Source organism: Manis pentadactyla, chromosome 14, assembly GCF_030020395.1.
Source record: "Manis pentadactyla isolate mManPen7 chromosome 14, mManPen7.hap1, whole genome shotgun sequence".
In the NCBI taxonomy this organism is placed as follows: Eukaryota; Metazoa; Chordata; class Mammalia; order Pholidota; family Manidae; genus Manis; species Manis pentadactyla.
In genome coordinates, this window is record NC_080032.1 from 54,015,798 (window position 1) to 54,032,185 (window position 16,388).

The window sequence follows — 16,388 nt, forward strand, 5'->3', positions numbered from 1 at the left end:
TGTTTAAAAATATTAAGGTGGCTTGTGGTAAAATCTGTAGTTATTGGATGATGATAATGTCAGTCAACAGTTGATTCTGTTTTTGAAATAATTTCAGAAAGAAGTTTCTCTAGGGAGGTCTGTGGAACTACATTGCTTTGATTTAGGTAGTGGCATGTAAAAAATCTAGTTTTTTTAATTGTGTTAAATATAACTGAAACAGGTAGAAACAAAAAGCATAGTAATAGAAATAAAATCCAGCAATAGGTTTTTAGATATTTTCCTATTAAAAAATGGGGGCTCAGTTTAAATCTCTTAGTCCTTCACAGAAGGGATGTTCTGTCGTAGGGCCGCTACATATCACAGCTTGTTTAATGTATGTTCTTTCTGGGAAGAGTTACTCTGTAAACCTTTGCAGTAAGCATGAGCTTAAGTCCTCAAAGAAATGTTGCTTGCAAATTGTCTTTGACTTCTCTGATCATTAAACATTAAAATTCTTAATTATGATGCTCAATGATTTTAACTTTTAATGACTGAAAATTATATGCTTTTTGGATCCACTAATAAGTTTTCTTCATTTTCCGATAAATAACTTGGCCTTCAGTTTGCATAACTAATAATAAAATGTAAAATTTTAAATATCAAATATTATCACAATTGTTTGGTCACTGTAATTTAACATTACTTAAGAGACAAGCTTTAGGAACATAACAGTGAAAGTAAAGGAAAAGATAAGAATTGTGAAATTTTAAAATGATTGATACCAATATTTAAGTCTAAATGGAATATGTTCATAGAAACATACATATTTGCATTTCTTTTTAAGTGTTTTTCTTAATATTCTCCTTCCTTTTTTTTAATAGGAGTATCGTTCAGAAAAATCTCTTGAAGAATTGAGTAAACTTATGCCACCAGAATGCCATTGGTATGAACCTTCTTTCTTGTATGGATTTCTATTCTTAAAAGTAGAAATAGAATGTTGCTGGTACAGAATACATTGATTTGTCTAAACATAAGGTAGAAACATTAATCTGACATGAAAAATTCATGTTCTCCTGTGTAGGAAGTTGTACTATAGTGACACTTTAAAGGTCTATTCTTGAGATTTGTGAGGCATGGGTTTGTCCTACAGGTATTTTTGTGTGCGTGACAATATGCTAAGCACTGCTGTGGGTGTGGTGAGGCACAATCAGACAGACCCAGGTGATTCAGCTTGTTTGGGTTTGCACATTTTACATTTGAACAACTGATCAGTTTTTCCAATGCTTTTTTGTTACCTGAGCATCTTAGTTACCAAGAGCACAAAAATAATTCTTTTCTTGGTTCCTATATTTTACTTACCATCTTAGAAGTGGCAACGATACCTTATATTTTCCCTCAGGTAAGCCCACTGGAGAGAATTTTTAAAAATCAATGGCGTGGCCTTCCTTTTTTAGCCATGATTGTTTCTGTTTCATGTTACAGTGTCCGTGAAGGAAAACTGGAACATACACTTGCACGAGACTTGGTTCCAGGTGACACAGTTTGCCTTTCTGTTGGGGACAGGGTTCCTGCTGATTTACGCTTGTTCGAGGTAAGTTTGGTGTCTCAGTCTGTTGGGGTTGCTAACAAAGTACCATAGACTGGGTGTCTTATAAAGAACAGAAATTTTTGTTTCTCACAGTTCTAGAGTCTGGGAAGTCCAAGATCAAAGCCTGCAGGGTTGCATTCTTGAGAGGGCCTTCTGCCTGTCTCATAGATGGCACCTTCTCACTGTGTCCTCATGTGTGGAAGGGGCGAGGGAACTCTGCATGATCTCTTTTATCAGAACTCTAATCCCATTCACGAAGGTTCCACCCTCATCACCTAAGTACCTCTGTACATTTTCATTTTCACCTCCTAATACCATCATCTTTGGGGGTTAGGGTTTTAACATATGAGTTTTGTTGGAGGTGGGTCACAAACATTCAGGCCATAGCATTCGGTGATCTATATGTGAGATGTGAAAATACTTGGATGTAGATTAAAGGAGAGACATTAACAGTTTTAAGAAATAATGCATTGTTGTTTTGAACATTTGATTTTCTAGTTTAAAAAGTGACATATATAAAGGTGTTTTTTCCCTCTCAAGGTGCATCTATCTTTTCCATAGAGTCTTCTGAGGTGTCCACATCATGAACCAGCAGATCTTTATGGAAATATGTGAGGCATTGTGGAGACACAAAGAGGATGTGATAGGATTCTTACAGTCAGGGAGTGTACTGTTGCTGTTCAGCAGTCCCTCACCATAAAGGTAGAACTTGGGAAGTGAGTAAAAGAAGTATAAGGAATGGAGTGTGAAAATTTAGAGAAGGCAGCTCTAACTTCTGGTTTGAATGAAGTCACAGTACCTCAGACAACATGGCTTTGGCAGTGATAATTGAAGTAGTACTGGACGGAGATAGAGAAGATAGTAAAACAACAGTAGTTAGATCATGGTGAGTGTTCCAAGATGTGATATGGGGCTAGAATGTGTGAAGGGTAGAAAATGTGTGATGGAGTCAGATTTAGGAGGACCCTGGATATGAAGCTCCACTTCAGACTTCATTGGTTAGAAATTAGCTTTGAGGGTCATATGCAACTGGCATATGATGTTACCCTTAATCTGGTCACAGTGTGTAGACTAGAGGGAAGGGATGGAAAATGGAGTTGAGCACCTAGTCTCATAAGCCCTCATAGCTTATTGGCATGCCAGTCTCACCTGCTTTTAGCTGTTTGTTAACCCTCTAGAACTGTCATTCTGTGGCTACTTACTATGTCCCAAGTATGAGTGTCCTCAAGTAGAGGTTATGGAAAGCCTGAGGAAGTGCATGAACTATATAATAAGAACAAATTTCATTTACACTTGAAATAAAGCCCTTTTCCCCAAATGCTTAAGATTTATTCCTGGAAAGATACAGATTGCTGTAATCAGTGAATGGAAATAATTGATAATACATTAGGTCTTGGGAATGTTATTATTTTTACTTCATTACTTTCTCCCTTTATGTTTTCTCTCCATAAATTTTGTTCTATCTTCTTTACTCATTTCTTCTCCCATCCTCTTATCACTAATACTTAGTTTATAAAGACCTTGGATGATTATTCCTTAGAGGTTCTGTAAAAATCATCTTGGATGCACTTGATATTAAATCATGTCTTCCTCTCTCAAAGAACCCTAATTTGAATTCATGGAGTTGGTTTATGTCATCATTTATTCTGGAGTGCTGCTCTTCCAGTTTAGAAGTAGTTCTTCCTAGTGGGATGGTCAGAAGATAGTGTTTCCCATTGTTTGAACAATTTGAGCAGTGTAATGACATAGAATCTTCAAAACATCATTTGGCTTGCTGAAGTATCTTATGATATTTATTTAAATAGAGTTAATGATCTGAGACAATTATTTCAAAGTTCACATGAAATAGAAAAAAACTTACCAGAGTATGGATTGGTACTTATTTTATCCACTCAGCAAATTACATATTGAAGGTTTACTATGAATTCAATTAGAGGGAATTTTTGACCTTTTAAAGCTTGATGGTATAAAAATTAGAAGTATATTCTTTGTGGAGTAATTTATTGTTACTCTTTTCCTCCTACTTGTTACCTTTTCAGTTACTTCTTTAGTACCTGTTTCATTTGGTAGTGCCATACTCATGTTGACTTGGCCCAGGTAATCCACTCTTACATATATAAAGTTGAACATGTCTGATTTCCTCTATCACTCTTCTGCCCTATTCCATTTACCTACTACTGGTACCATAAGCAGCTACTTTGACAGCATTGAGATAACTTTCTGAAAAGCTTTGGGCTCTTTGTGCAGTTTCTAGGTTTAAAAATACTGACTTAAGACATTGTAATGGTGTTAAGTTTGATTTCTCTTCTGGATCAGAGGTTGCTAGTGTTTTGGAGTTGAACTGGCTTACTGTAGTGTTGTTTGCTCAGTTTGGCTGTGGTGACCTTTGCATGATATTGTAAGGTTAGCTGGTTATTTGATGTTTGTGCATGAAATAAACTTATTAGAATTTAAAGGAAACAGAAAAGTCCTCACTTAGCCTTGGGATATTATTAATTTCTCAAACAAAGGATGTGGATTTCCCTTCAGAAAAAGCAAAGCCCTGGGCTTCTGTGTAGAGTTCTGCTCCCCTGGGCCTGGCCAAGGCCAAGGTTGCCCCTTTGGCCCTGTGCTGCAACGTTAGGGTTCCCATCACAAACTTCATTGGTTCCGGTTTTAGCTGTTGGTCTTGTCTGGGCCTTCCGTAGCTGCTTGTCAGCATGTTCAGTCAGCTGAGTGCTGGATGGCTTCTATCTGGTATTGTCTGTTCATAGGCTGTGTCTTAAGTCAGCTCAGACTGCTAAAATAAAATAGCATAGACTGGGTGGCTTAAAAACAGACGTTTATTTCTTTCAGTTCTGGGGTCTGGGAAGTCTGCATTTGGGATCTTGCAGAGTTTGGTATCTGGTAAAGGCTCTCTTCTCGGCTTGCAGCCTTTTTGCTGTATCTCACATAGAATGGTCTTCCTATTCTTAGAGTGTCACTAATCCCACTTTTTTTGAGGGTCTCACTAACATGACTTCATCTGCCCTTGATCATCCCCCAAGACCCCATCTCCAGTTACCATCACACTGGAGATAAAAGCTTCTACATGAATTTTAGGGGGACACAGTTCAGTCTATGGCAGGATGAGACTGTCATTTAAGACTGTAAAGACAAAAAGACTATAAACACTTTTTAAAGACCATTAATATTGGTAACTTAAGGAATCTTGTATTTTCTTTTCTTGCCTGAGTCAGTTTTCTATAGCCAAGCTTAGGAGCCTGAGAGTTGCTAATGGAGCTGGGATAGTAAAACATAGAGGAATTGAGCTATGGGAATGTTTTCCAATTTTTTCCCTGAGGTTTAAAAAAAATTTTTTTTACTAGTATTTGGTCAGTAAAGTGGTGGTGGCCAGTGGATCGGTCAGACAGCGACTAGATGAAGCAGTCTTTAGACTGTGCCTGCATAACAGTACATTTTGCCTTTTTGGAAACATGGCATATTTTCCATACTGTTCCAGGTAAAGTCTCTATCAATATTTGAACAAAGAACTTTTTATAAGAATCAGAGGAAAAGAGGGTTTCTTTTGTCTGTTGACAATACTTTACCTCTCTCAGCTATAACTTTCCAATCCCAGAACATTGCCAGAAAAGTAGCAAGATTTTCTTTCACTTGTTCTGAATGATTTGTTCCACTGACACTTCAGCAGCAGATGTGCTTAAGGTTAGCCCATAGCATTCTTTGAAACTGTCTTCAAGGTTCCTTGGTACAATTGTCTTTTTTTTTTAATTCAGTTTTTGATAATGATGATTTTCTAAATGTATCTAGCTTCTAGATAAGTTCCACTTACCTGGCTGAGAGCCAAGAACTAGCCATTTTTATGGTACTAGATTTCCAGACCACTGAAATCTAGGATGAAAGATTATCTTCACTAGGAGCCAGCGTCTGCTGTCAAGTTCAGAAGTCCAGATTAAAACAAGCCAGTTGGTCTTTTCACCTCACAAGTGAGTCCATGTACTTGCTTATAGGATAGCTATTGGCTCATTAGATTTTGGTATCCTTCCTGTTCTTACTTCCCAGGGCAGGTAAAAACCAAAAATGATGAGTGTGATTAAACAAGCACAGATATACTTTGGCTCCCTACCAACTAAAGAAATCAGAGATGGCCTGCAGCCTCACTTAGCTATTACATCCCTTTTGGTAAGACTTAATATTCTTACACACTTATTACGAACCATTAGTAAACAGCTTCCTCTGAGTTGGGTAACTCCGTTAGTGGAGCTAATGGACAGACTTTGTCAGAGCATTCTGACATCTTGAGTTACAAAATCCATTTCCACTTACTCAGTGAAAAACTTGGTATTCTGACAAAACTCAGAGTCTGATTTGGTTTCCTATGCTTTTTCAAAAAGAATTTTCTCAAACATTTTTTCTGACTACAAGCATGTAGTGATATTTTAAATTTATTTACTTTGATAATGAAGCTAATTTAGGTAAAATATAATTCCCCTTCTTCAGAAAATAGTCTGTATTATGAAGTCTTGTAAGCCATTTGGTAAATATTTGAGTACCACGTGTAGAAAACTGTGCCAGACTTCAGTGAAAAAGACAGCTTATGCCTTTTCTACTAGGCAACGCCAACTTGTGAACAAACAATTCTGATTCAAAGAATAAAATGTGTGCACTTAAGAAACGAACTGACCGTGTGAATTTAGGGAAGCCACTTACTATTTTTAAGCCTCAGTTTTCTCAGTGTGATGTAGAGTTACCACAGAGCAACACATGCTGACCATAGAAAAATATGGGTCCTGTTTTGGCAGGACTGGAGTGGGGCAGAGGTTCTGCATTTCTAACTAGTGCTTAGCCCATGCCAGAAGTGCTAGTCCATTCACCACATATAAAAAGATAACAAAAAAAACTTCATTGAGATATAATTTGCATTCCAAACAATTCACACACTTAAAATGTACCATTCAGTGGTTTTGGTATATCCAGAGTTGTGCAGGCATCACCAGTCTTGTTTGTGGAAGAACATTCTCATCACTCCCCAGAAGAAAAACTTTAGCAATCACTGTCCTCTCTCACCCTGCTGCAGAGTCTGGCCGCCACTAATCTGCATGCTCTGTCTCTATACTTGCACCTGTTCTGGACATTTCCTATAATGGAATTATACACTAAGTAGACATTTGTGTCTGCCTTCTTTCAATTAACATGTTTTCAAGGCTCATCCATGTAGTATGTATCAGTTCTTCATTGTTTTTATTGCCAAATAGTATTGTATTGATATACCACACAATTTAAACCATTTGCATTTAAAGTGATAAAATGATTACTGTTAGAGAAGGACTTTCTTGTTACTTTGCTATTTATTTTCTATATGTGTCAACATTTTTTATGTTTCTCAATTCTCACAATCTCTCCTTTTTTATATTTTTAAAAAGTATACTTTAATTACTCCTCACTTCCTTTTTCTGTGTGTTTTTTACTTTTTTTCTTAGTGGTAACAGTGGGGATTATAGTTAACATTTACATGTATAGCAATGCAGTTTGAATTGATACCAGCATTACTTAAATATGCAAAAACTGCTCCTATGCAGTACAGTTTTCTACCACCTTCATGTTGTTATCACAGATAACATCTTCATACACTGTGTGCCCATTAACATAGATTTGTAAATATTTTATATGTTTGTCTTGAAAATCAGATGGAAAAAAATAGAGGAGATACAAACTGAAAATAATGCTGGCATTTGTATTTATTCAAGTAGTTGCTGCTACTGGAATTCTTTTTTTCTTCATATGGCTTTGAGTTACTTTCTACACCTTTCATTTCAGCTTGAGGGACTCAAAGCATTTCTTGTGGGGCATTTCTACTAGTGGTGAAATCTCTTAGCTTTTGTTTTGATGGGACTGTCTTAATTTTTCCTTCATTTCTGAAAGATAGTTTTGCTGGATACAGAACTCTCTTTTTTCCTTTAGCACTTTAAGTATGTCATTCAGTTGGTCCTAACCTCTTTGGTTTCTGATAGGAAATGGGCTGTTTATCTAATTGAGGATCTTTTACATGATAAGGTGCTTCACCCGTACTGTTTTCAAGATTCTGTCTTTGTCTTTAAACTGTTTGCTCTCTCAATGTAGATGTCTTTGAGTTTATCCTTTTTGGAGTTAAAATATTAAGCTTCTTTGATGTGTATAGTCATGTTTTTCAATTTGGTAAGTTTTCATCCACTATTTCTTTGAATATTCTTTCTGGCCTTTGTATTCTCTTTTTTTTCTAAGATTACCATAGTGCTTGTATTGCCTTGTTGAATGGTATCCCACAGGTATGTTATACTTTGTTTATTTTTCTTAATTCTCTTTTTCTCTCTACCCTTCTGTCTGGTTAATATCAATTGCCCTATCTTTGCATTTCTCATTTTTTTCCTTACTTGTTCTATCTGCTTTTGAACCTCTAGTGAACTTTCCTTTTCAGTTATTGTACTTTTCAGCATGAAGACTTATTTCCTTTTCATAATTTCTTTTTCTTTATTGACAGTCTCTTTTTTTTCATTATTTGCATTCCTGATATCATTGAGTTCTTTGACCAATATTTTTTTTAGTTCTTCGAGCATATTTAAGGCAGTTGATTTAAAATCTAGTAAGTCCAATATCTGGCCTTTCCTCAGGGATGATTTCTCTCAATTTAATTTTTCCTGTAAATGGGCCATACTTTCCTGTTCTTTGTGTTCTTTGTAGTTTTCTGTTGCAAACAGTATTTTGAATATTACGATGTTGTAGCTGTACATCAGATCCTCCTTTTCCAAAAACATAGTTTGTTGTTTTTGATCGTTGAGGGCTGCAGTGGTCCAGTTTGTTTTGTGACTTTTCTAAATTACTTTTACAAAGACTGTATTCCTTGTTGTTTGTGGTTATTGAAGTTTCTGTTCCATTATCTCAGCTGTCAGCCTGATCTGTCTGGAGCCAAAAGGTTAAAAAATGAAAAGGTAATCTCATAGTCTTTGTAGCTTGCCTGAGCTGGGGCACTTCTTTAACACTGAGCTAAGCTGACTGCAACTCTGCCTTCACCTTCACTTCTTATTTGTGCCAAACCCATAGATGCACAGAGGTGCAGCCCAGGGCCCTGCCCTCTCAGGTCTTTTTTGATCATGCATCTGGTTTTGGTCATGCATTTTTCATTCTGTCTTCCTTGTGTATATGGTAGCCCTCCAAACCTTTATTCCCAGCAGAAACTTCTGCCTCAGTGTCTTCCTTCCCGATCTTTTGGGTGTACCTGCTGCTTGCCCAGTTCTCTGTCCCTTGCCTGCAAGTATATGTCTTTAATCTTTTGGAGATACCTGGGAAGCCACTCTAGCTGGGTTGAGATGGGGGTGTGAAATAAAGAAAGGGTAGCCTCTGCACCAGTCCCTCAGGGAACTGCTGGCAGGTTAAAACACACAACTACAGTATTTTATGAACAAGATCCATGTTAGCCACCTGAACACCAGTAAGTTTCCCTCCCACAGCCAGTGTTGCTTCTCTGGGGAATGGGGATGGTAGACAGGTGAATGCTGCAACGTTCTCTTACCAGCATTCAGGCGTCTCTTTCTTCCCTAAGCACTCCCTTGGTTGCTCAAACTTTTTGATTCCATAGTTAATTCTGTTGGTTTTTGCCAGCTTAGGATTGTTTTAGTGGAGGGATCAATTCTTTGAGTACCCTTTCCACTATTTTCTGAGATATATTCCTGAGTTGTAAGTTTTTATATTGATTTCAATGTATTTCTTAGTAGATAAATTTGATTTATAGTATGTTGCTCCCCCTTATTGTGATTTACCACTAAAACTTGCTTTTAAAGTTTCTGAATGAATAAGTTTACATACTTATAAAGCTATAGACTTATTAAAAAAGAGCTATTTACAAACATCTTTGGAAGTGGAGATTCAAATTAACTGTTGAAAGAAATTGAGTTGAATGTTGGAGAAGGTGTAAGGTATATTGTGGAAACATTCCTATTTACTAAAAACTGATGTAGTTACTTGTGTCTGACTTTGGAAAGGATATATATTTCTGTAATAGTATTATCACTATACAGCTCAGTAACCACTCTGTACTTACAGCCCTGAGAGTGTTGGTTCTGTTAGATTGTGTAAGCTTTAACTCTGCTTAGTATTTTGTTGTCTTATTTTTATAGTTCTGTGGTTAAAAGCAGTGGGAACTGAGGAATGCTATTCATGTTTAGAATGCTGAAGAAAAAACTTATTTTTTCTCAATAAGTCACTAGAATTTAAAGAAACGATATGGGTCAGTTGGAGGTGAGACTTAGCATCTTTGTTTTGAGATTCTTATTTCACATTGGTAGGAAAGGCCTGTGGCAAAAGTCCTTCCTGAAATTTGGGTTTTTTAACAGGCTTGGTGAGTTATAGTAGAAATCATTGTTAACTGAATGCTGGCCTTTATATTATTGGCAAGTTGATCAAGTTGAATCTATGCACTTAAGTCAGAAAGTTAACAATGCATTTAAGCATTTACCATGGGATAATATCCATTTCATGTAGCCTTTTAAATAATTTATAACACTTGGGTGGGCTTTGATTTTTAATAAGCTGGTGCTTATGAAGAGTTTTTAATTATCTTTGCCTTCATTTGAATAAACAGTAAGAGGAATCTTGATTTTTGAGAGAAGTAAGAAATTTTATCATGATCAGGCAGCTGCAGATGAATATTTTGGATGATTCTTTTCTGGGGAAAGAATTCCATTTCTGATTTGCTTTTGATTCTGGATTAAAGAGGAAACTAACAGCAGAATACAGTATACCAAACTTATTAGTTTAAGAACTTATTTGTAGTTGCCAGTTGTTCCATATTAACTGTAATTTTTTAAAGCAGCCACTTTTTGCTTTTTAGAAAACCCTTGGGACTTTGGCATTTACCTTCTTTCTGTCTAATATTCTGTAGCAATAATTCTGTGAATCTTTTTCAACAGTTTTTATTATATAGGTATGGTAAATATTCAGTTTGTGGATTATGTATGTACCTTGATTCTTATATTTTGACTTCTGAACTATGTTATGTCTTACACCTCCACCAGAGAGCTTGAGGAAGAATGAAGAGAAAGTGAAATAATCACCTTCCCTTGTACATTAATAGCCTTTCTGAAGGTTTAATGTTCAAACTTTTGGCTGGAAGGCATGGAGCTGGCTGATGCTTTGATTTCTTTTTATTTTCTTATCTTTCTCTCTTAGGAATACAATGGATAAGTGGCTCTAATATCTTTTTTCTCAGATAAATTGCCACTTTGTTAAACTGTAGTAGGCTTGCCTAATTTATTAAATACCACCCTTAGAAATGACCTCTTTCTCCTCACTCCCTCAAAACTGCTTCCTGCGGAATCTCTTATAGTCACCATTAAGAGAAAATAACTTGTAATTAGGAGATATCCTTGTTCAACAGACAGTTGAGATCTATGCAGTTTGCTACATTGTATTATTTAGACAAATTTTATCAATAATGTATTCTTGATAATTTAAGTTCTACAAATTTATAATCACAAACTGAAAGATAAGGGTCTAAAGCCTCTTTCTCTTCTGTATCAATCTGTACACTAGGTAAGTTTGATTGCTATTGTGCTAAAAATGGCATGCCTCTTTTTGGTATGTGTCACATTATACACAATGCCTGTTAACATCCTTGGAACTATTGTTCTGTGGGCCATACTTTCAGAAGCAAAACCAGGTCACATCTGTAGTGTTCTCCACATACAAAATTAAGGTTTTTTTTTTTGCATGTTTGAGTAAGTGACTACTGCTAGGAATAAAACAGAATTGAACCTGTTGCAGAGTTGGAGGTGATGATACTCATGATGTGTATGGAAATATTTGTATACATTCTTGATTCTTACTAATGTACATTTGGGATAAATACAGTTGTGTATATATAACAAGAAGATGTTTTTGAATGTTGAGCCCAAAATGATAAAATGCTTTCTTTTTAAGAAACTTTTACACCATTCATTCATACTTCCCTTTCTGTTACAGTTGGTTTTAATCTGCCGAACACATTTTCAGAACTTCAAGATGTGGCAAAATTAGAAAATAATATTTAATTACAAGAGTAGAGTTTTCTCTAGGTTAAGATTAAGTCATAGCTGGTATCTCCTTTTCTCTAGTTGTATCTGGAAATTTGGGCTAATCTTGTCTCATGATTCAGCATTGTATTTTGCATGTTGGGTTTTGTTGACTTAACTTCCTCTTAAAATACAGTTGTACTGGTCGTGGTCTTCTGTCTTAGAGTAATGGATGTGATGAAAGGCTTGGATGATTAATAGAAAGCGGATAATTGAGGAAGAAGTGATGGTTACACTTTAAAGATGTTAAATGTAGCACAGAGAGTCTTCAGACTTGAACGTAGAAACATGCTGTATGTTCCCCAAGGCTGTGGACCTTTCCATTGATGAGTCGAGCTTAACGGGAGAGACTGCACCTTGTTCAAAGGTGACAGCCCCTCAGCTGGCCGCGACTAATGGAGACCTTGCCTTGAGAAGTAACATTGCCTTCATGGGGACACTGGTCAGATGTGGCAAAGCAAAGGTAATTGTTGTTTCTCTTCTTGAAAATAGCAGTTCATTTGTTTTCAGTCATTTTCTCAATTCTGTTTTGCTAATTTTTTGTGGATCTTTTTAAAATATCTGACAAAGAAAGGACAGAATTGAACTTGATGCTTGGCAGGTTATTTGTGAAACTATGAAGCTATGCTCCTGAGGTTTAATATGTGTGTAGTTCTGCCATGTACTAGATAATGTAGTTATCTACATTAGTACCTCAGTACCTGTTCTTTTTTTTTTTTTTAGATAGAAACAGTGACTCTTGGATATGTTCATTACTTGTTAAGTAAAATTTTAATTTAGTTGATATGATATTGACTATACTATTTTGACTACATATCATTTGCCTAATGATTGATTTCAAATATTTTGTTTCCTGTAGTCTAATATTCCACAAATATAAAAGGCATCATTCAATAGCATGTGTGTGGGGAAAAAGAAACTACATTGAAGTCTCTGTTGAATGTAAGACATTCAAATTTCAGAGATACTAAGAGAGACAAAAAATGGGCCTCAGAATTAAGTCAGTAGTAAGTTTAGTGTTTGTTTTCAGTGTTTTTATCATAAGACATAAATATTAAAGTAACATTGAAAAGTAAGTTTGCTAAAGGAACCTTGTGTGTCGGACGTCTTGACTATGGGTAGGCTTTGGAGAAAGGGGATGAAGGGTTTCTGTTTTTGAGAGGTGCTTCTTCTGCATGTAAATCTATTTTCCTGTTTTTCTCTTCAGGGTGTTGTCATTGGAACAGGAGAAAATTCTGAATTTGGGGAGGTTTTTAAAATGATGCAAGCAGAAGAAGTGAGTACTTAAGTTTGTTAAGATGTATTCATTTCAAATCTGAAATTCCTATTCTAAGTAGAGGTAAAGAACATATTGGTGGACTCTTATGTACTATTGAAAGTAATATTTAGAATATCATTCATTTGTTTTTGTTAAAGACATAACTGGAAGAACTTGAATTGACACCGTTAATATTCTAAAATATCTTGGTATTTATTCATTGTTTATGGGAGAAAAAGGTTTATAGCCACTTATATGTAGGGCTTACGCTTTTTAGAAATTAGCTTCATCATATGAATGTTAAAGATTACTAATTGGTATATTTGTACCTCAGAACATATCTTCTGTCAAAATCCCCAATTTTAAATAAGTCTCTAGTAAGGAGTGGGGGTTGGAGGGTCATGGATTGCAGAGTAAAATACCCTGGAAGATACTCCTGTTTAAGGAATTTGATTTAGTTCTCTCATTTAAAATACTTTGATATATATAAAAAAGTTGTATTCTACAAATGTCATATTATCCCCAAATTACTTGAATTTCTCAGGTAACCTGCCAAGACTCCAGTATGTGTGACACAATGTGTGTGAAACCATTCCGAGAAGCTTGGCAGTGATGGAACTCCTAGAGAAGGTTGTCAGCAGATCAGGGAGCCAACAGGATAAAATTACTTGGGTTACAAGCATGTTTGTGGATACAGAAAGAAGAAAGATTGGAAAATTGATGAGTAGCTGGTTGTAACAAAGTCCTAGAGAAGCTGATAGAGAGAATACATTTCCTTCAAACAGTGGGATAGGGAGCACAGACCTTTTTAAATAAATAGGCTTTTGAAAGTCTCAGCCTTAGTTCTCAGTGAAGGGGTAACATGTACCTTAACGGTATGTCATGGGTATGTCAGGGATCTACATTTAGCTACTTGTGGTGACACTCTTCTCCAATTTGTCAAGGCACCAAAAACCCCTCTGCAGAAGAGCATGGACCTCTTAGGAAAACAACTTTCCTTTTACTCCTTTGGTATAATAGGTAAGAGAAGAGTGAGTATGTATATCTCAAATATTTAAACTTTTTTAGAGAAAAGGGGAAGTTTAGGCACATATGTACATAAATTTGTTTTTTCATTTAGTTACATTTTTAATTTACTACTACTACTTTTTTTGAATTATAAAACTAACCCCAGTCATTGTCCTTTTCTATGAAAATAAAATAGAACTCACTGTAATTCCTATAATCAAAGAGTATTTCTGTAAACATTTTAGTAATTGTCATTCTAGTCTTCAACAAAATGTGATAGTACTAGTTTATGGATTACTTTTCTTTCTTCACATATTCTGTTATAAACATCTTGTCATGCAATAGATGCTTACCTAAAACAAATTTAATGGTTGTATAGTATTCCATTGTTGTGGGAAAAGTATCACATATATATATATTTTTCACATAACTGTGTGTGATATATATATATACTCATATATATATATATATAAAACATATATTACAATTCATATAAATATGTCTATTTTTTTACTGTATATATATCAGGCTTCTCTTAGACATTTTATAGGTTTTTTATGTTTTAAGTTATGTAAATGATGATTCTTCAGTGCAGGTATCTTATTGTAAATACCTCTCATTTCCTTAGGATAAATTCTTGAAAGTAAAACTGTGTCAAAGAATATCCATGTGATTGAAAAAATTCTAAATAAACACTTTTATTTCATATTGCCAAATAATACCCTTCTCAGCAATATAAAACTGCATTTCTTCCTGTAGCCTTGCCAACTTTGTTGTCATTAGCCGGTGAATTAAAGACTCTTTATTTTATTTCACAATTCATTCTTAGAGAAACTTGAACACTCTGTTGTATGTATGTTGGTCCTTTTTATTTTATGACCTGCCAAAATCTATTTCTTCTGTCCTTTCTTTTCTTGTGGTTTGATTAGTAAACAGCTCTTTGTAAAATTGGTATATTATTCCTTTTGTTGTTGAAGTTCCAAGTGTTTTTGGTCCTAATTTTTAAATTGCCTTTGGGGGATATATAATAAATCTGGCAGGGAGAAGGGTAATGTGTGTAATTAAAACAGCCTCGTGCTCTGAGATTCTGGTAATACCTTTCTGTTGCCAATCTCTGCAGTTAAGGTTTTTATCTTTTTTTCTGTTCATAATGGCTCTCCCAACCCTATATGGGGAAAATGTTTGTTTATATAAGTATATTCATTTAAATATCACTCTACTACTTCAGTTTTTATTTTTGAGAATTAATTTTACTATTTTATTTAGAATTTATTTTAGTACAGGGCTTATAGTAGAGTTAAAGTCTTTTTACTCAAAAGTGAATTGTCCCAGTTATGTCACTGCTATCTTTATTCAGAGTTGAAATGACATCTTTATCATTTAAACACTTGCTTTAATTTTGGAGGCTCCTCTCCTTTTCTCTAATTCTTCAATGATGTTATTTTATTCTTACTACCTTAATGTTTTAAAATCAGTAATGGGTTTTAAAGGAATATTTCTTTTATGCAGTTTCAGTGAAATAATTTGTTAAATACTGATTTATTGCTTCATTTATCTTCATCATAAAGCAGAAGGTAGAAGGTATTTCATTCCTCTTGTTTAACTGCTGTGTGTATTCTGCTAGGTCCCTTCATTTGATTATTGCTAATTATTTTCTGGAATTTATAGTGAATTTGATAAATTGAAGGGCATTTAGTCAATTAAGTCTTCCCAGTTTATATTAACAATACACTATGAAACCACTTCAAATTTAGATAAAGATCTTTCAAGTTTATAATTACCTAGTTTTAATATTGTGTATTGACATAAGTTTTTTTGTTAGGATAGTATATGGGATAGGATAGGTCAAGATCAAAATTAGGGGTCAGCAGACTTTTTGGTAAAGCACCAGCTAATAATACTTTATGCTTTGACCCATATAGTCTCTATTGAAAATACTCAACTCTGCTGGCAGCATGAAAGCAAGCATAGACAATCCACAAACATGGGTGTGGCTGTGTGAATAGACTACAGAAACATGCAGGAAGCCTATAGATTGTAGTTTGCTGATCCTTGGTATATCTCACTGGACATAATTTCTTTAGTCAGATAACAATTTGGGATAGGATCTTACAGGGTCACGATCTGGGTCATTATTTTGTAGTTAAGAGAAAGATGAAGAAAAGATTGTTTTCAATGTACATATTGATCTAGAATATAATCTCAAAGTTGCTTTACTTTATTGAAACTGGTAATACTGCGCTTTTCCTCACAAAACCAGTGGTGCACCCCTTCTCCCATTCTTTTCAAATACAAAGGTTAAACAGAGAGTGTGGAGTCAGTTTTCTGATTTATGTTGATTTTATTTTTAAATGCCATAAAAGTAGTAATTTTTAAATGCTAATGCAGTTTTATATGTATTGAGTAAGTGACTTCACTCTTTGAGTCACGTCCTAAGTATTCCTTTGTTTACAGTACAAACTTAATGTGTAATGTCTGGATATTGAATTATGAAAAGTAAAATTCCAGGGTT

At 35.0% G+C, this 16,388-nt stretch overlaps 1 protein-coding gene across 6 annotated transcripts in view; it reads left to right on the top strand.

Moving 5' to 3' along the window:
* The window catches only part of ATP2C1 (ATPase secretory pathway Ca2+ transporting 1), a 194,496-nt gene that overhangs the window by 126,270 nt on the left and 51,838 nt on the right, over nt 1-16,388 (top strand). For all 6 annotated transcript variants that reach the window (XM_057491448.1, XM_036894770.2, XM_057491450.1 and 3 more), the window contains 5 exons: nt 843-904; nt 1,444-1,552; nt 11,918-12,073; nt 12,818-12,886; nt 13,813-13,888. In XM_057491448.1, coding sequence (XP_057347431.1) covers nt 843-904; nt 1,444-1,552; nt 11,918-12,073; nt 12,818-12,886; nt 13,813-13,888 — 472 coding nt within the window. The remainder of the gene's footprint in view (nt 1-842; nt 905-1,443; nt 1,553-11,917; nt 12,074-12,817; nt 12,887-13,812; nt 13,889-16,388) is intronic.